The sequence below is a fragment of the Hipposideros armiger genome, unplaced genomic scaffold, assembly GCF_001890085.2.
Source record: "Hipposideros armiger isolate ML-2016 unplaced genomic scaffold, ASM189008v1 scaffold_55, whole genome shotgun sequence".
NCBI classification, from domain to species: domain Eukaryota; kingdom Metazoa; phylum Chordata; class Mammalia; order Chiroptera; family Hipposideridae; genus Hipposideros; species Hipposideros armiger.
This window is the reverse complement of record NW_017731405.1, coordinates 851,866-872,270: the sequence shown is the minus strand read 5'-3', so window position 1 is coordinate 872,270 and position 20,405 is coordinate 851,866. Positions and strand designations below refer to the sequence as shown.

General features: G+C 38.9%; 1 protein-coding gene across 3 annotated transcripts in view; it reads left to right on the top strand.

Moving 5' to 3' along the window:
- Positions 1-623: 623 nt before the first annotated feature.
- The window catches only part of JMY (junction mediating and regulatory protein, p53 cofactor), a 92,423-nt gene continuing 72,641 nt past the window's right edge, over positions 624-20,405 (top strand). For all 3 annotated transcript variants that reach the window (XM_019641017.1, XM_019641015.1, XM_019641016.1), the window contains exon 1: positions 624-1,758. In XM_019641017.1, the coding sequence (XP_019496562.1) occupies positions 718-1,758 (1,041 nt within the window). In that variant the 5' untranslated portion in view covers positions 624-717. The remainder of the gene's footprint in view (positions 1,759-20,405) is intronic.

Below are 20,405 nucleotides of genomic sequence, written 5' to 3'. Positions count from 1 at the left end.
AAAAAAAAAAAAAAAAAAAAAAAAAAGTCGGGCGCGCGGCCGCTCGCGGGAGGGGCAGGAGCACGCCGAGGGGCGGGGTCGGCGCGCGCAGGCGGGATGTGCGCGCCGCCGCCGCCGCGTCACCAGCGTGCGGCACGTGCCCATGTTTACGTCCCTCGTGGAGCCGCCGACGTCAGCAGCCGAATGGTAACATTGTGGCGATACTGAAGCGCCGAGTTTAGGAGACGCGTCCATCCGTCAGGCCGGCTCCGCGCAGTCGGGAAGAGGAGGAGGGGCGGGGAGATCGGCCCAAGCGAGCCGCGGAGACGCACACACCGCCGGCCCCGACTGCTTACCGGCCCGCCAGGCCCCGCGGGACCTGCGCCTCACCTCCAGAGAGCCACAGACGCAGCACCGCGGCCTCGCGCGGGGGGCGGCCCAGGCGGGCGCGAGGCGCTGCCGCAGCGCGGGGCTTGTAAACAGATCCGGCCGCACGTGACCATGTGAACTACCTGCTCCAGGGACGAGTATTGTCTTTCCCGCGAGCCGGGCCACAAAGGATCGCGGCGGGTCTGAGTGCGGAGGGACAGGCGAGCGATCGAAGAGAACCCGCCGGGGCGCTAAGATGGCTGAAGGCGCCCGGCGAGGGTGAGTGGGGGGCGCGGCGCAGCCAGCCGGTGAGTTCTCGGGCGGGCAGGGCCAGCGTCGCTTCCCCCGCGGCCTGGCGCCGGAGCCACCATGTCGTTCGCGCTGGAGGAGACGCTCGAGTCGGACTGGGTGGCTGTGCGGCCCCATGTGTTCGATGAGCGCGAGAAGCACAAGTTTGTCTTTATTGTGGCCTGGAACGAGATTGAAGGCAAGTTTGCCATAACCTGCCACAACCGGACGGCCCAGAGGCAGAGGAGCGGCTCCCGGGAGCAGGCGGGGTCGCGAGGAGGCACCGAGTCCGGCACAGCGGCGTCGGATGGGACCCGCGGGCCCGGCAGCCCGGTAGGCAAGGGGCGGCCCGAGGCGACTGCCTCCGCGACTCTGGGAAGGAGCCCGGGGCCGCGGAGGAGCCCGGCCTGGACGGAGGGCGGCTCTCCGCGGAGCGCGCGCAGCCTTCGTGGGGACTCGCTGCTGCGGAGTTCGGCCGGCAAAGGGGCAGAGAGCCCTCTCAGGAGCCCAGTGCGGGCCAAGTGCAGCCCAGTCCGGAGGGGATCTGATGGCAGAGATGCGGCGGGGGTCGCCGCTGCGGCAGCCCCACCGGCGTCCCGGGAGGCCCCGGTGTCGTCGGTGCGGGTAGTGAGCGCCTGCGGGGCGGTCTCCGAGGAGATCGAGGTGTTGGAAATGGTGAGGGAGGACGAAGCGGCCCCGGCGTCCCTGGCGATCTCGGACGCGGAGCAGCAGCCACCCGCAGCTGAGCTGGATTCCGCGGCCGAGGAGTGCAGTTGGGCCGGGCTCTTCTCCTTCCAGGACCTGCGCGCAGTGCACCAGCAGCTGTGCTCCGTGAACTCGCAGCTGGAGCCGTGCCTGCCCGTGTTCCCTGAGGAGCCCTCGGGCATGTGGACCGTACTGTTCGGGGGCGCACCAGAGATGACCGAGCAGGAGATCGACACACTGTGTTACCAGCTCCAGGTCTACCTGGGCCACGGCCTGGACACCTGCGGCTGGAAGATCCTCTCCCAGGTACTCTTCACTGAGACCGACGACCCCGAGGAGTATTACGAAAGCCTTAGCGAGCTGCGGCAGAAGGGCTACGAAGAAGTGCTTCAGCGGGCCAGGAAGCGCATCCAGGAGGTAAGGTCCTAGTCTGGGCTCCAGTCATCGCTTTTGGTTACTCATTACCAAGGGCTGCAGCCTCGGTCTGGACTGTGCACATATGGCACCCTTGTTTTTTGAGACAAGGGAAAGGAAAATGATGGGTTCACCCTGTGACCTGTCTCCTGCTTCATGCCTTTCAGTGGTAGGAAACCGTGGCTTTCCTTAATTGGCCCTCTGAAGGACCTTTGATAAGTCTTCAAATTTCGTCTACCCAGTTATCAAATAGGTTGTGTATAATAGGTGGTCTGTTTACGTCCCAGTACTGCCAATAAGATTAAAGCCACTATGAAAAAAGGTGGCCCATAAATATAAGCTAAAAGAGCTTTTTTCTCGTTGCCCTTAAAGCTCTTTCCAGCAATAACTGCCCAGGTACTAACCCTGGTGTCATTTCTTGGTGTCATGCTCCTTTAGTCAAAATAGTTTATCTTGAGCAAAGATGGTCTGTTTTTACCTCCATGTGTAGTTTGGCAATATAAGCAAATTTTAAATTCATTTTCCTCTAAATAAATGAGTGGCCTGTCCAAATGAAAAAGCACCAAGTGACAGTTGGATGCAAATGTATTTTAAAGGTTTACACACTTCAGGAATATATCAAGTCATTACAGATGGCTCATGTTTCACTTCTGTTTTAGGGATAAAAGTCCTGGACAGGAATGGTTAGTACACTTTTGTACAAAAGAGTAAAAGTGCAAAAGCTCATTCCAACTATCTAAACCTTAAAATAACAGGAAATACAGGGGAAAGGTCTGAATGGGTACACGCAGGGAACTCTACAATGTGTAAGATATGTATACTTTAGGTCATGACTATTTAACAGCTCCTATACTAAAAAAGTGTTTTCAGATATAAGTACTTCATTTCTGCTAATGGATACTAACAGGTACTTTCTCAAAGCAATTTATTATTTCTTATATTAGTACCAATTGAGGTTGGACTTGGTGTGGGGAAATACCTCTCTTTATGGTGTTTATGTTCCTAACATTGTATTATCATTTGTTAACCTGGCCTATATTTATATAATACTTGAATCCTGTTATTAAGGCTAGGAAGTTGGAGCCTCCTGGTTTCTTAGTAGGATATTTCTTATTTTTCTTTGCTAGATTTGAGGATTTAGGAAATAACTCTTTCTCATCCCGTAATGCTCTTACAGCTTCCTGAATCCATTACTTTATGCTAAACATTACCCAGTCATAATATGATCCTAGAGTTCCAGGGATCTGTTTCTATTTCCTTTTTTATCATCGAATTTCTGGAGTGTTTTGCCTTAAATTGTTTTCGGAACGGACACAAATCTTAAATGGTCATATATATTCGCTTTAGAGTTTTGGTAATATTGACCTGTATTTCTTTTAAACTGCAAGGACAAAGTTAGAGCTTCTTTCTCTTACTCCATTTACAGACACATATATGCGTTTTTTAAAAAAATGTATTTTTTATAAATCTGTAAGTGATGTGGGTATGTCTGGTTTTAATTTATTGATACTCAGAAAAAGTTATTTTGTCTGGTTTTTAAATACAAATTGGGTAAAAAATGAGGGCTGCCAAGAATAGTTAATTACAGTTTTCTAAAACTCTTTCATGGGAGAGTGTTTAAATTTTTTTAAAAAGAATATATTTTCTTAATTAAGTTTATATTGACCATATTTTATAGTCTTTGACAGAGAAAAATTTAAACTTTCAAAGAGGATTTTTTTGTTTTGGGAAACACCTCAATAAATGAAATTTATAAATTTGTTGAACATTAGATACATAAACTTTTGGTGCTTCATATTGTTGACTTGAACAGTATTTATAAAATAGCTATCAAGGACGGCACATAGGTTCAGTTACAGTGCCAACCCTGATTTCTGCTAGAAGGTTATGTTGAAATTATGAGGCTCTGTAGGAAAAGGGTGGTGCGATTAGTGATGTCTGCCATGGGCATGATAATGGGGCTGTATTGTACACCTCCCATGTATTTTTTTTTTTTGTTTCCCAGCTGCCTACATTCTTCGCTATCTTAAGTTTTCAGAACATTTTTTTCTTAAGGTAAAATGGTTATAGAACTTGTGTCATTTTTGTATTATTGATTCCATTGAGTTTAGTAATTACATCTAATTCAGCGTTTTTGTATTCCCAATTCTCAGGTTGACTTCACTTGTGAAATTGGCTATAGTTTTTCAAACTAGGCATCTGGTAAATCAAACACATTCTTAGGTATATGTTACTTAGAAAATCTTTTGGGTCGTTGTTCGGAAAGTTGTGACGCATTTTTGCATTGAAAAACAGAAAAATACGTCATGACTTTCCCGATGACCCAATAGTTGTTTTGTTATGTTTTTCCTTCTTTAATTTCTCTGAATCTATTTTCTGAATTTTTTCTACAAAATTCCATTTCCTATTCATTTAAAGATTTCAGTCTAAAGACCACGCCTGTTTTTGCTCAAAATGGTTAGTAAGTTGTTGAAAGAAGTGGGTATTTTTTATTGTTAGTTTGTTTTACTAGAGCAGGCTGTACAAATAGATTGTAAACTTCTCAAGGTCACTGGCCTTGACAATATCTTGAAAGTCTCTTCTTTGCCACCCCTAGTTCAGGGCCACACATCTTGTGAGCGCTCTTAATATTAGTGGACAAGGAACACTATTTTTTTAGTATTGCAAGAATTTAAAGAACTTGGAAGAAGTGTTCTTTTAATTAAAGTTGTGGATAAATAAATTTTTATAAAATGATAAATGTAAATTACTCAAGGGACCATGCTATTTAAAAACTAGGAGAAAAATCTCTTAAAACTGTAAATAACTTCCTAAATAAGGAGTCTTTATCTGGGGTTGGCGATTTCCCTGTAAATTGAGGGGAGCTGTAGATGGACTTTAATGGGCATGTAAAGTTTTATATGCATAAGCATGTTTGCATTTTTGAAGAGAAAGGCTTTTATCAAACTCTTAAAAGTGTTTTTCAAAAAGAGCTTTAAAACCACAATTGTAAATTATGTGCTTTGTAAATTAGCACACAGGGCTGGTGTACCTTGTCTTGAAATACACTTACGATTAAATATGGGATTGTTAGAAGTACTCCTATGCCTTGTTTTGTTAAATATTGAAGAATTAAACCTTAAGTTTTCTGCTAAAATTTTTTGTTAATGATTCACAAATTTGGTCATCTGACTGGAAATAATAGTTTGTGAGGAGCTACAGTTTATACAATACTAATGAGAAATTATTTTTAGATGACATCAGAATTGTATACTACTTAGGACCTCAATCTTGAATACAGTGAAAGGTGAAATTTTTTATATGGTATGTTTGTCTTGGACTTTTAGAAGGGCTTACTGTATGTAGTGCTGTTTATACAGCAGGCACTCAATCCCTGAATGAATGAATCAAGTGCCACCAGGGCCTCTTGGAATGGTTTCAGCAGTAGCCCTGGTTATTGGTCAGAGTTGAGAATCATATTATAGTGTATGTGCATGGGTGGCACATACTGTGGCTTACCTTTGATGACCTGGGTTTTGTAAATAGTGGCTTCTGTATACAGACAACTATTCTTAATAATTAGTTGTGGTCCTTTAGATAATAAACCTTAACTATGATGGTAGGCTTGATTAAAATCTTTAAGTCAGTGTTCACTTTTGGAATGTATTGTGTTTGTAAAACTGTCCTCAATTTTAACTTCTTTTCAGTTGAAACCACTATTTCAGAGCATCGTGTATTTCAAAAGTAGCCATGTAAGGCACACAGTAGCCAGAGCCTACCTAGGGTTTAGAGTCAGAAAGACCTGGATTCAAATACATACTTACCATTTATGTGACCTGCTTAGTTATTTAAACTCTTTAAAACAGGGAAATGGAGAAAATACTTAAAAAGTATCTTAAGATTTAATTAAAAGTTATGAAAAAGTGTCTGGCACTTATAAAGGAGACTTTCAGGAAGTGTTCATGTTCTCTTCTTTCATGTAATGAGGATTCTCCAGAGTTTTCAACTCAACACTTTCAGAGAATGTAATATTTATTGGCTACTTAGGTATTGGGTGCTTCACATTACCTATTTCCTCCCATCCTCCCCCACTATCTTTTGAGCTAAGTGGTGTTTTTACCTATTTTGCTGAAGCAGAAGTTGAGATTTAAAGGTGTTACTCAGATTTGGCCAACGTTAAACAGCTAAGGAGTGACCAAACTCAGATTCAAACCTAAATTTGTCAATCCAAATATGTGCCTTTTCTGTCTTGCCTAGTTTCTCTGAACACATTAGAAGGGATATCACTCTCCACTCCCAAGAATAGAAGAGGGACAGTATTTTAAAATTCAAGTCAGTTCTATAATGACTTAAATTAAGGTAACTCCTGTTTTATTTTAAATTAATTATGATAGGCATAGTATGGGGGAGTGTCTGCATGTTGTGTTTTACAAGAAAGAGGTTGCCTGGGTTGCAAGGATGAATTTATGTTAAGACAAGAGTGCCCAATCACTGTTTCCCTTTGTATCTTAAAATGACTCAATTATAAACAAATCCTGACTTCTGAGGTTATTTAACAGAAGGGGCAAGTAGCTCTAAGAAGATTGCTTAGCACCCCTCCTCCCAATTGTGACTTTCCTAATTTTTCTGGAAAACAGATTAGTTGTAAAACTCTGGAGCCTTGCTGAAACCCCAACTTAGAGAAGTGACAGTCTGAGCCCTAGGGTGCTGGTCTTTTATTGGACCAGTGAGCTTGACCGATGATTAGGTATAAATAGTAGAGGCAGGCTCGGGAAGGATATAATGTAGTTGCAGTGCATAGAGCTGTTCTTCCTGTACAGTCCCATAAAAATAGTGCAAACTATCTTACTGTAAAGCACAATTAAGGAATAATGAAACCAAGTGAATTTTGTAGGATTCTTGAGAGTTATGATGAAAGACTTGAAAGCTGGAAACCGTTAAAATAACAACTTATTAAAATAACTTAGATACTAATCGTTTTCTTCGATCCTGTGTCCAAATAAACTTTGGGCCATTTTTCATATCACCAGAAAAAAGAGATAAGTATAGAAAAAAAGATGAATGTATGCCTCTAGAATAGCACTTCTGTAAAGCAGAAACATGGAGTCTGGTGGTAGGATGGCAGCCTTCCTAAAAAGTAATTTATGTGGTGGTTTCTCTGCTTGCCATTTAACATCACTTGATGCCCATTCACCAGATATTTCACAGACATGAAATTGAGCATGTTTCCTCCTTGCTAAAACAAGGTTAACTTTGACAGACACTTTGGTAATGTGAGTACAGTGTGGGGTGTGTGTGGGGGGTGTGTGTAAGAGAGAAAGAAAGTGAGTGGGAGGTTTGGTTTGTCAAACATAACAGCTAAATGTTTGAATTAGCAATTTCTATTCCCCAAATCTTCACATGTAACTTTAATTAATCAGTCTCTCACTGTTCTCCATTGCTGCTTTATTTGACCTTCCATTGACTGTATAATATTGGAAGTAGGACTTGAAAGCATGAGGTGGCCTTCCATTGATGGTTAAATGTATGTGTGCTTATTTTTTTGTGTAATGGGACATTGCCCATGGCCCCTTTCACTCTTTAATATGCCAGAATCTGCTCCCTACGAATTTGACCTGTTCCCTCAGTTGTTGATAGAAAAATTAAGTTTCAAGAGTAAGAGACATAGGCAGTGAAGACTAAATAATAGTTCTTGGTGCTGTTTATTTTTTGGAAGAGATGGTGAAGTTCATTTGGCTTTTCAAGTTTCTTTTAGGGGACTGTTAATACCAAGTAGTCTTAACACATTATCTATGTTATCAGAACTGCACAGGGGCAGAGAAGGATTCATGCAGCAAAAAATTAGAAAATTTTGTGAGTTTGCCTTTTTTATGCTTGTCCTTGAATTTTAAATTTTATATTATCATAATTGCATATAATAGGCTTTTCAGTCTGTAGTGAGGGTTTGTAGAATAGACAATGAAATGAAAAGAGGCCTGCTGGGCCAGACATTTTATAGAGGAGAATGGTCTTACAAATAAATGTATGAAGTTCCTTGAATGATTTGGGATTTTATTTGTAACTTCAAGGTTTGAGGGTGTGATGGCTTGGGACTTATTCAACAAATACTAGTACATTCAAGTAATGTAGGCATGGGTAGAATACAGTGATAAACAAGGATGGTCATTTCCTTTATGAAAATAAAATTGGCTACCAAGTCATCTTGCTGATAGGAATTAGTTGAGGCAGGGTATTTTTTTTTTTAATACTAATTTTTCTGAAACTTTTTTTTTTTAAAGATTTTATTGGGGAATTGAGGGGAGGGGAACAGCCAAGTTGTTGTCCTTCAATCTTAGTTGTGGAGGGCGCATCAAGCCCAGCTCCAAGTCCAGTCACGCTGTCCAGCTCAAGGTGCTGTGTTCAATTAGATGCGGGTGGTCATAGCCACCATCCCATGTGGGAGTCGAACCAGCAGCCTTGTTAACACTTTGTAAGCGGGCATTTTTCTCTATACAACGAGTTTACTCGTTTCCCGCAAACAATGTGTTAAGAGCACATGCTCTATCCATTGAGCCATCTGGGCAGCAGCTCAGCTCAAGGTGTGGAGTTCAGTCTTTAGTTGCGGGCGGTTGTAGCCCACCATCTCGAACAGGCAAGCTAGTTGTTAGGAGCACATGCGCTCACCAGCAGAGCCATCTGGCATCTCAGCAGCAGCTCAGCTTGGGCACAGCTCACTGGCCCATGTGGGAATTGAACCGGTGATGCTGTTGCTCAAGGCTCACACTCTTTAGCAAGCTCTTAACCAACTGAGCCACTCGGCTGCCGAGACAGGGTATTTTTTTAAAAGCGTATCACTACACTGTCTTTAATAGTACTTAATGGAAAGAAAATTTATTGGATATGGCTCAGGAAAATCTGTGTTTTTATCTTAATTTTGATACTAGTTGCATGACTGCAGATTGTCACTTACCATCTTTAGGCCTTAGTTTCCTGTTTGTAAAGTTAGGTTACAGTGCCCTTTTTAAGGATTTTGGGGTAGTTTAAAGGCATGGTGTGTCAAGGGTTGGAACTTGAGCCACTTCTTTTATTTACTTGTGTTCAGGTTTAGGTCTCTCAGCAGTAATATGACTAAGTCAAAGCACTTGTAATGTTGCCAGAGTTTTTAGGTTTTAGAAAAGCCCTAATTCTTTTTTGGGTGCAGAGGGCAGTAGTGTTTCTTCTTTTTTTTATGTTTGGTTTTTTTTGTCCTCACTTTGTTCATTACCTGTACTTGTGTACTTTTCCCTATGGGTTTCAGTATTAAAACTGCTTTTCCCATCAGTTTTTGAACTTGCTGAAGTTAAACTTACAAAACGAATGTTTACTTGCTAAAATTATTTCTCGAAGCCTTTCTTCCTATTTAGGTGAGTCTCTGTCCTCTTTACTGACACTAATGGAGACATAACTGGAGTGACCGATGATGTGTACAAAAGTATGTGAGGCTCAGTTTTCAATAATCACAATAACCTTTATTGAATGCTTCCTGTGGATTAAACCCTGTGGAGAGGTCTTTAAATACATCATCTCAGCATATAGATAAGAATTAAGAGGTAGGGTTAAAGTGAGTTTGACTACTGGCTCCTCCACTTAATAGCTTTGCAAATTTGGGCCTACCTAATTCTCAAAATTCCTTAGCTTCCTCATTTGTAAAGTGAGGAGAATATGCTGTCTCATAGAGTGACTTAAAAATAGGTTTTATGTAAAGTACTTAAAATTGTAAACACTTGGTAAATGTTCACTCTTATTTATATTAATCTTCATATCAACCTGAGAGGTAGTGATTTTGCCTTAGAGGAACCGGGTTCAAAGAGATTAAATAAATAAATTTCCTAAGAGAACATATCTAGTGTATGAGAACCAGATTCAAATCCAAGCCTGACAGATTCCAGCCTGCTTTCTTAACCATTGGATTATCTTTATCTCTGTATAAAGGGAGTGAGGCTGATAAACTTAACCATTGTCAAATTTCAATGTATGGTCAGTGTCTCATCACTGAACAAAAACATTAACAGTGGCTGGCTGCTGATGGTTTTTAGGAAACCTTGATTGTGTACATATACTGTAATCAACAATATTGTCTGTGATTAGAGAACCTTGTAATCCCAAAGGAGGCCAATTTAAATTTGTGCCTACATGTATGATACATAAAGCTCTAATGTGAGATGGAATGCATATGTCTTATATAGACTCATTTATAAAAATCTAATTTTTCTATAACCACAGGAACAATAAATTTTTATACTGTTGTTTAAATGGTCTGTTGTAAATTCTGTCTTAAGCTTGCTAAGGGTGAGTTGGTTTGGACTGTGTGATAATTTTCCTTGAAAGTCTTCACAGACATATCTTCCTTTAAAGAAAATTAATTTTCTCCCCAAAACATTTCCTTATGCTTTTCCCCCGATAGTAGAACTAGGGAATTTGGTATAGTCTAATCTCAGACCTAAAACTGCCGCCTCCTTCTCACTGTCTATTCCCATTTTAGGTAATTAGTCCATACCATCAAATGGTTAATATATACTCCCCAGCCCCTCATAACTTTACTAAATAATTATCTTACTTATTGGCTAAGTTTTTCTGGCTAGGCGGGAGAAGAGGGCAATTAAGGATGTTAACGTCTCTTGCTTTATTTTTATTTGGAAGTCCTGTCTCCTTATTTTTCTTTATATTAGGTGACGTGGATTTTGGTATTGGGGTTGCTAAATGAAAATGTTACAACAAGTAGGGTTAAAGAAATGAAGGATTAACCAAAAACCCACCCCAGAGTGTAAACAATCGTTTGTGATTTAAAAAAAAAAAAAAAGGATTAAGAGAGAAAGGGAAGTAGAATAAACTTTAGAATAGCAACATTTAAACTTGAAAAATTTGGAGGACTGAATGACACTCATTATTTTAGTAAAAGGAAATTATATGCCAGCTCACAGTGAAGCCTGTGCAGCTACTTGTAAATAAGTGAGTTTTAAGGCTCTGGCTCCGTGGAGGGCCTTGGAGTTGGTTCTTGAGCAGGTTTTACTCTATACATTGAGCTTTGTGAGACCTAAAACTTTAAATAGGACTATTTTATTTATCTTGGTGGAAATTATCTTAAACAAGATGGATAGAGGAACAGATATTTCTTATCGGGAGTATTCAGCATGTTTGTGGGTTTGCTAAATGAAAACTGGAAGGAATTCCAAAATTGTATTAATAGTTTTATTCTCTTTTCATCTTCTATGACTACACTCTTTTCAATTTCTCCCTTTTCATTGAAATAATTCATCGTGTTTTCAGTCATCCTAGACTTAAAAGATTGGTACCTTTCTTATAAGGGAAAACCAGTAGGCTGGCTATGAGTAGGAACATGTAGGGCAGCGGTTAAGCTCTTCACTTAGGCTGCAGAGGATTCACACCTTACTTACATCTTTTACCAGCTATCCAAATTTAGGCAAGTTAACTTGGCCTCTGCCTTTAGGTTTTGTTTTGTTTTTTTGTAAAGTGATATAGTAGTTATATTATTGTAGTCCTTTTCAAAATCAATTTTTTGATAAGCTCCTCCATTTTTTTCTATACTTCCCTTCCCTTTTGGTTTGTAAGCATCCCAGACAACCTTGATCACAGTTGATCTGTAAACATTCCAAATGAAAATAACTATTAAAGAAAATAGTACACGTTAACCTCTGGGAAGCCCTTATAAATACCTTCAAGTCTCTTCATCAATCATTTATTCAATAAATTGTTGTTATGCCAGGTGCTAGGCATACCATAGAAAACAAAATAGCCCCTTCCCTTGAGCTTCACTACAAATTCTATTCATTCTTTCTAACTAAACTTACTTTTTTTTTTAAGTGCTTGCATTCCTGATCAGTATTTTGTTTTGTTTTGTTTTGTTTTTTCTGACCAGTGTTTTAATGCTTGAAAAATATTATATTCTAATATTTTTCATTGCACTTGTACAAATTTACCTGTTTTGGGTAGTCATTTCTGTGAGTTGTTTGGTTAAGAAGTCCAACTACCATTTAAAATATTGACTTTATGGGGGAAAAAAACAAACTTAAATGTGTCTTTAGGGTACAACATGTTTAATAATTGACTTTTCTTCCCACCTTTATTTCTTTAGTATGTTTTTCAAAGGATCCAGAGTTTCCTTTCTTATGAAGAGAATTTAGGTATTTGTATATGCTGGTTTTTTAACAAGTCAGTTTATTTGAAAATTTCCCTTCATATTTGGTTGGGAAGGAGTGGACGATTAATCTAACACAATTGGGCATACCTTTGCTGTTTTCTTTATTATTATAAATAATGTAATTATTTTTTATTCTATAGGTATGATATTTGATTTATTCTGTAGGTATGATATTTTATTTGATATTATATGGAAGGTCAAGTACTTTGGAGTACAGGGTCTGATGGTTAATGTAGATTTTGCTTTATGTTACCTCTGAATTGTATATATAAATATAGGTAAGTTGGTTAACTGAACCCGTCCCATAATGTTCACTTTCCAAAATGTGAAGCCATCATAGAAAGTATGTGCCAAGTTTACCCCGGTTTTTACCAAAGAACAGCACTGTTATTGCAACTGGTTTTTTCTGGAGATAATCCTAAACACCTTTTCTAGCTTAATGACTTGAAAAGTATAACAGGGCCGGATATACTGAAGCACCTTTAAGGTCAAGCAGCCATCTTGGAAAGTGCAATGGAATAATTGATACAGGGAGGATCACAGCACATCACTGTTATGCTATAGGTCATGGTTTTTGGAGATTCAATTTTTGAGTTTTTACAAATTGTTGATTTTTATCAGTTTCCTATGTAATATTTGAATAGGTTGTTTTTGAAACTTTGATTTAGGGTGTTTGATTCTGTGTATGCTTGTGTGTGTGCCCCTGGAGTCTTAAGAAATTAAGTGAAGTTTTACTCTTTCCCTGGGGTCATTCTTCATCCCAAAGTTCTAGTCTTGCATTTCCAACTTCCCTTTGCACCTGGATGTCCTGCTGTTCTATTCATTCCATTTATCCAGAGCACATCCTCCACTGGCCATCCCCGATGTGGTCTGTGGCTCTGTCTGGAACAGCCATTTTTACTATGAGTCTTTGCTATTTCCCTGGAAATTATTCCATAAGAAGTCATTGATTATGACACATGATCAATTTTGCAGTGGTTTTTTCACTGTGGGCAAAGTAAAGCTGTGTTTATGTACATGTTCACTTGTAAATGCATACCAATTCAGAAATGTTAAATACAAATTTTATAACTGAAGAGCTGTGGAATCACTTATGCAATAGTTACTCTTTCCCATGCTGCTTCTGCAGCCATCTTAGTTTACTCTCACTGTTTCATCCCTAGGCTGGCTTTAGTTTTCTCCAACTGTCTTGCAATGTAGACTTTCTATACCTTACTCCCAAACTATTGGGTTGTCGGAAAAGTCATGACGTATTTTTTCTATGTTTTTCAAAAATGTATCATGACTTTTCCGACAACCCAATATTTTAAAGCATAACTTTTCACACTTGCATTTCTAGCTCTCTGGTGGCACGCGCTCACATACATGTGCGTGCACACGCACACACGCACACACACTCCCTCTCCCTCCATTACCCCCAGCGAACTCTTCCATTCCTGTAGGCAAGAGTCCAAATTCCCAGAATTCAGAATCATCCATATTTTGGTTAGCCTGCTCCTCGTCACTCTTTCTCTTCTCTACATGATCCTTTCATTATTTTAGTCAAACTCTTTTACTCATTATTCACTGAACTCACCATGCTGCATCTTACAAGACACTCCCCCCACTGTTCCAGTGTCTTGCTTTTTAAAATTTTTTTTGCTTGTCTAAGTTCCACCTTTCTTTCCAGGGCCAGGTTAAATGCCCCTCCTATAGAAAGTCATTTCTGACCACTGTGAGAAATGAGAGGAATTTCTGTCAAAAATTCAGAGATAAGAGAGGTCTTGTTACATACACATCATATCATTCATCCATAACAGCTGCCCTGTGTTTTTCTCTTTCTGGACCCCTCCTGCCCTTTAAAATACATTATAAGTCTCTAGAACATGAAGATGGATTTTTGTTGTTATTGTTTTCTAATGCCTCAAATCCCTCAGTGCTTCTTTACATAGTAGGCGTTCTGTAGATGTTCCTTTATCTGTTTTAAAGTTTGTTTCTATACATGACATGTTTGTATGTAGCTAACATTTTTAACTAAAGGCATGTATTTCCCCAGGAGTAAAATGAAGTCAAATTATGAAGCAAAGAACCTGAAAATCAATTTTTAAAGTATCAGAATGAGTCATTACTATCAGTAGTCCTTATACTTTCCAAAATTGGATTTCAGCATTAACAAATAACAGTTATTAACAAATAATCAGTGATTAACATAAAAATAATAAAAATGATTTAACAGTTTTACAAAACTATCAGAGTTGAGCAGTGTATTTTGTGAATGTGGAAAATTTGTGTGGCACTGGTCCTTATGAGTCAGTCAAGGAGACAGACCTGATAGATCTAAAGGGCCACAGATTTGGTTTCATTGCTAGGATAGGCCTCTCCCATTTGAGCCACCCCAGAGTAGTCCTGAGTTACCCCTTTTCATAAGCTAGAGAATTATTTGCATGTCTTAATAATTTAATGGTGAAGATATTATTTGTGAATTTTCTGTTTCTTAAACATCTTCCTAATTAAGAAAAAAATAAGGAGACATTCAATCTTGGGTTTGACACATTAGGGAAGAAAGTTATGAAACTCTGCACAAGAGTTTAGTTTCTAAATTTTATGTCTAAGACAGCAGAAATTATTCCAAGATTCTCAAGGATAGTAGAAGTCATACTATTCTGAAGTCAGAGAGATGACCCTTGAACTGATTGGCAGGGTACAGGATAGGGACTCCATAATTAAACACAGTAGGTGTCTTCTTCCTCTCCTCTCCTATATTTGTCATGGTTACTGGGTTAGAAACCAAGTTGAATAGCACTGGGGAAAGGTATAAGCCACACAGGGTGATTTTGTAGTTTTTTTTCTGTTGCAGTGATTATAGATAGGGTTATTATTATTATTTTTTTAAATTGGGGAATTGGGGAAAGGGGAACAGACAAGTTGCTGTCCTTTTGTTCTTCAGTCTAGGTGTAGAGGATGTTGCTTCACTGGCCCAAGTTGGCACCATCATTGCGCTCTTCCCGGCCGAGGCAGATCAGTCGCCAGCTTCTGGACGGCTGCTCACAGCAGCTGCTGGCCGCTCACACTGGCTGCTGACTACACCTGGTAGCCCATGGCAACCCACTGCAGCAGGGGCTGCAGCCTACGCCTTCGCCAGCGGCTCACAGCAGCCCAGCTCCAAGTTGAGCTGTTGTTTAGCATCTTAGCTGTGGAGGGCAGTGTCACTGGCCCTCATATGTGGGATCCAAACCGGGGCCCTCTGGCGTCCCAAGCCAGCTCTTAACCAACGCGCCACTCGACTGGCCCTAGGGTTATGAAAAGTACTTTTTTAAACTGTTGCCACTGACGCCTTTAAGAACTTGATAAAAGTTGTTGGTCCTTGCCCTAGAGAAATTTTATAGTTAGCAGAGCTTTATTGTAAATACTCGTGGGTTAAGAAACCTAAGTTTTTACAAGGATTGGATTGGGGAGGCAGAAAACAAAAAGGTATCTATTAGGGAAGCTAGAAAGAAAGAGAAGGGAAAGGCAGAAGTGTTCTGCTTATTAGGCTAATATCTTTAACTCATGTTTCATACAATTCTGCTTCATTCCTTTTAAGTCCATCAATAGCACAAAATAACTTTCTAAAGTTTCATGAGAGATGTGTCAGCTTTTAAAGCAGAAATAACTTCACTCTTTACCAAGGCCCGTTCCCTGCCTGTCCCTCATTTCCTTTGCATCTCAGAATTGTGCATCTTTATATTGTGTAGGTTGTACGTGAGCCCTTGTGAAATCATCCTTTGCAAGCATGTTGTATTCTCATTCAGATCCATTTACATTCTGACTCAGTTTGTGTCCAGCAGTGAATCTTCAAATTTAGCAAACCTTCATTTTCCACATTTTAAATTCAGGCATTCTCTATATGCCCCAAACATCCTTAATCCTAAACAATCCAACTTTCTTTCCAGATTCTTTCTACTCTTTTTGTGTGTGCATTATTTATAGCACCTTACACATTTCGGTTTTCTGCAAATGTTGGCAGCTCAGTTTATTCCCTGGATTTAGTCAGTGTTGGTTAGCAAAATAGAAAATTAAATTATTATAACAGATTAGTGGTTATGTTCTTTTACCAATTGAGTTTTTTTTGCCATGGATTATAGGCAGTGCTCTAGACTGAAGTCTAATGCTTAGTAAACTGCATCTTTTGATGTTTTAAAAGTAAAGTGCATTTCCTTTACTTAAGATTATTTGTAAATACTTAGATTAAAATAGATAGGCAATTGAAGCTAAAATTGGTTTTAAGGTAATCTAATGTTGGAAAAACATGAAACTTTATAGCAAAGAAGACAAATTAATAAATTAGCAGTGTTAGGTGAGATGCCTTGGGCTTCTCTGCAAGAGTATTAAGTTTAGTTGCTGCATAATAGCTTTGTAAAGTGCTGTTCTGTTTGAGGATAAAAAGCATGTGGGAAATAATATACAAATACATTAATATTTGAATAGAATAACTGATTTTCTTTCTTATTGATCACACATAGCTGTGTAGAGTGGTATTGTGACTTAATTAATAGGCATATAATGACTTAATGTTTTTGTGTTGGCAGAAAATAGTATCTAAACTGTTCGGTGCATTACATTTACTTTAGTATCTCTGTAAGAAGAGCTCAAAGAAGCCTAGTGTCTGAGGATTGTCTTACTGTTGAATCGTGGCATTTAATCACTTGTAAGTGACTCGGGGAACTTTATTATTGAAAGATGTTGCTAGTGTTTTGTGTTTTTTCTCATTCTGTAACAGTTTTGCTATTCCTAAAACTTGGTAGAAAATCATGATTTAAAAGAAAGTGTTCCCTTTTCAAGTGGAATAAAAGATAAAGTGTTTCTATGAATGTACATTTTCTTGTAAGAAGAGAATTATTATTGCCTTTAAAACTGTAAAAGGATAGTTTATAATTTATTGTAAAGACTACCATTGTGGCTTTCTTTTTTTTTTAAGTTTTCCTGTTCTATCCTTCCTTAATCTGGTTATTATAGTTCTGATATGCTACAGTCTTGAGGTGGTGAAGATATGGAACTTTTATACCTTTGCCACCAGTTAAAATTGATTTCTGGGACTTGAGAAGAGTGCTGTCATTTGAAATTGGTCATTCACACAGCTGCTATTACTTTCATAATCCTTTTCAATTATAGCTTAAAATAGATGATTCAACACATGATTTATCTACTTATGAATAATAGGTAGGTGGGTACAGAAAGAGAAGCATGTATTGTTTTCTTATATCTCATACCTTAATTTTTGGAAAATGTGTATGTGTGGTTTTGGGTATCATGGCAAAGGGGATGATTTAAATTTCCTTTTTTGATGTGTAAGCCAGAATACCTTTTGGGTGGAGAAATGGAGAAGGAAGGAATAAAGTATAAAACCTTCCTTAAGAGACACAGATGGCCAGCAGGCACATGAAAAGATGTTCAGCATCACTAATTATTAGGGATATGCAAATGAAACCCACAATGACATATCACCTCACACCTGTTAGTTTTGCTGTTATCAAGAAGATAAAAAAATAACAAGTGTTGAAGAGGAGGTGGAGAAAAGTGAACCCTCATACTCTGTTGGTCAGACTGTAAATTGATGCAACCACTATGGAAAACAGTTTGGAAGTTCCTCAAAATATTAAGACTAAAGCCATCATATAATTAAGCAATTCCTCTTCTGGGTATTTATCTGAAGAATATGAGAACGCTAATTCAAAAAGACATATGTACCCCTTTGTTCATTGCAGCATTATTTATCCTAGCTAAGATATAGAAACAACCTAAGTGTCCATTGATGGAATTGACAAAATGTATAAAGATGTGGTGTATACAGTTGACCCTCAAACAACAGGTTTGAACTGTATGGGTTCACTTATACAAAGCTGTTTTTCAATAAATGTACAGCTGGCCCTCTGTATCCCTGGGTTTCAAATTGGTGGATTCAACCGATGACAGATTGAAAACAGTATTTTTGATCTGAGGTTGGGAATCTGTGTATGCAGAAGGCCAACTTAAGTTATACATGGATTTTCAACTGCGCAGCAGGTCAATGTCTAACCCCCGCATTTGTCAAGGGCCAACTGTATATACAATGGAATATTACTCAGACATAAAAAAGAGTAAATACTGCCGTTTGCAACCACATGGATGGATCTTGAGGATATTAGGCTGAGTGAGGTAAGTCAAGATGCAAAAGGGCAAAAATCATATGATTTCACTCATATGTAGACTATAAAGCAAAAAGAATCAAAAGAACAAAACAGAAACAAACTCATAGATATAGACAACAGATTGGTGGTTACCAGAGAGGTGAGAGGAGGGCGAAATGGATAAAAGGGGTCAAATATATGGTGATAGAGGGAAACTGGACTTTTGGTTGTGAACACACTATAGTGTATACAGATGTTGAATTATGTATACACCTGGAACTTATATAAGGTTATTAATCAATGTTACCTCAATTTAAAAAACAAAACCAAAAAGAAAAAAAAAACCATTCCTTTAAAAAAAAAGTATCTTTTTAGTTGATGGGTCATGATTGAAAAAAGTGGAAGTGAAATGTAAATCTTCTCTCTGCCACCCTCATTCCCGTCTGTGGTTCCCTTTCTCAGGGTAACTACCCATAAGAGTCTCTTGCATATCTTCCAGAATCTATCACTTGTGCAAAGATATATAGGACATATATACTCCCTATTGTTTTAAACAACTCAAATGGTACCATACTATACTCTGGTATATATCTTAGGGTTTTTTTTCTTTTAACAGGCTGTATTTCTTTTAAGGGCTAAATAATACTCCATTGAGTGATGCATAGTTTTGATGCATAGATTTTTCCCTGATTTTTTGCTTTTGCTGTTAAAACAGCATATCTTTTCCCACAAGTATGTCATAAAAAATAGGATAAGTTTTTGTAAGAGGAATTTCTGGGTCAAAGAGAATGTGCATTTTGTTTAAATTGCTTTCTGTTTTTATCTCCTTTTCATCATAGGACTGTATTTTCAAAACCTTTCTGATCTTATCCATGAAAAGTTTTAGTTTGTAATTTATTTTGCAGTTCTCTTAAGAGTGAATCTTCATTTGTCCTAGAGTAATTTCTATGAACCCATTCCATTCTTTATCAGCTTTTGATTGTGTTGTTTGTCTACAGAAATTATCTATTTGTTATAAGTATTTTTTTTTAAATTGGGGAATTGGGGGATGGGAACAGCGCTGGGGAATTGGGGGAAGGGGAACAGACAAGTTGCTGTCCTTTTGTTCTTCAGTCTAGTTGTGGAGGATGTTGCTTCACTGGCCCAAGTTGGCACCATCATTGCACTCTTCCCCGGGGGAGGCAGATCAGTCGTCGGCTTCTGGACGGCCGCTCACACTGGCTGCTGGCCGCTCACGCTGGCTGCTGGCTACATATGGTAGCCCATGGCAACCCACTGCCACAGGGGCTGCAGCCTACACCGTTGCCTGCGACTCACAGCAGCCCAGCTCCAGGTTGAGCTGTTGTTCAGCATCTTAGCTGTAGAGGGCAGTGTCACTGGCCCTCATATGTGGGATCCAAACCAGGGCCTTCTGGCGTCCCAAGCCAGTTCTTAACCAACGCGCCACTCGGCCAGCCCTACAAGTATTTTTCCTTTTTCATTTGTTTCTTCATTTTATTTTTTATGCCTGTGTAGCCATTTTAAAGATTTTATCGCAGAGTTTATTAGTCTTTTTTTATAGTTTCTGGATTTTGAGTCATGCTTTAAAAGTCATCCTCCCCCTATCCTACCGTTGAGATTATTTAAAGCAAACACCCTCATTTCTCCCCCTACTTTTATGATTTTTTTATTTGCATTTAAATTGTTGATCCAGCTGGAATTTATTTTGGTGTCAGGAATAAATAAGGTAGGAATCCATCTTATTTTTCCTGATGAAATAACAGTATCAAAAACACAGTTTCTTGAATGAATCAGACTTATGGTGCGGTAAATTTTCATATATCTGTACTTTTTACTACCTTATTTTACTTGATGCTTTTTAGCAAATATGTATAATACCTGGTAAGGCCAATGCCCCTCGTCACGCATTAAAAAAAATTTTTTTTTTCTATTTTGTCATCTTATTTTTCAGTGTGAACTTTAAATTGGCCTTATTCCATAAAAATGTCAGGAGGCTATTTAGTACTGTGTGAAATTTATAGATTAATTTAGTAAGAATTAATATTTGTATTATTAGCCTTTGATTTATTTACATCATCTTTTGCACCCTTTTAACATTTTCTTTACATGGCTCTTAATACATTTGAGTTTATGCCTGTATTTTTCTCTTTTTGTTGCTGTTGTAAATGGAATCCTTGCTGATTGTTGATTGTATTTACTATAAAAGGGCTGTTTGGTTTCTTCATATAAATTATAACAGCTTATTGAATTCTATTTCTTTTGCAGTTTTTCAGTTTATTCTAAATTGGATGCTTAATTGCTGGTTTTTAAATTAGTAGGCAGAATTCTGTCAAAAGAACCAGAATATCTCCATGATCATTTTATTGTTT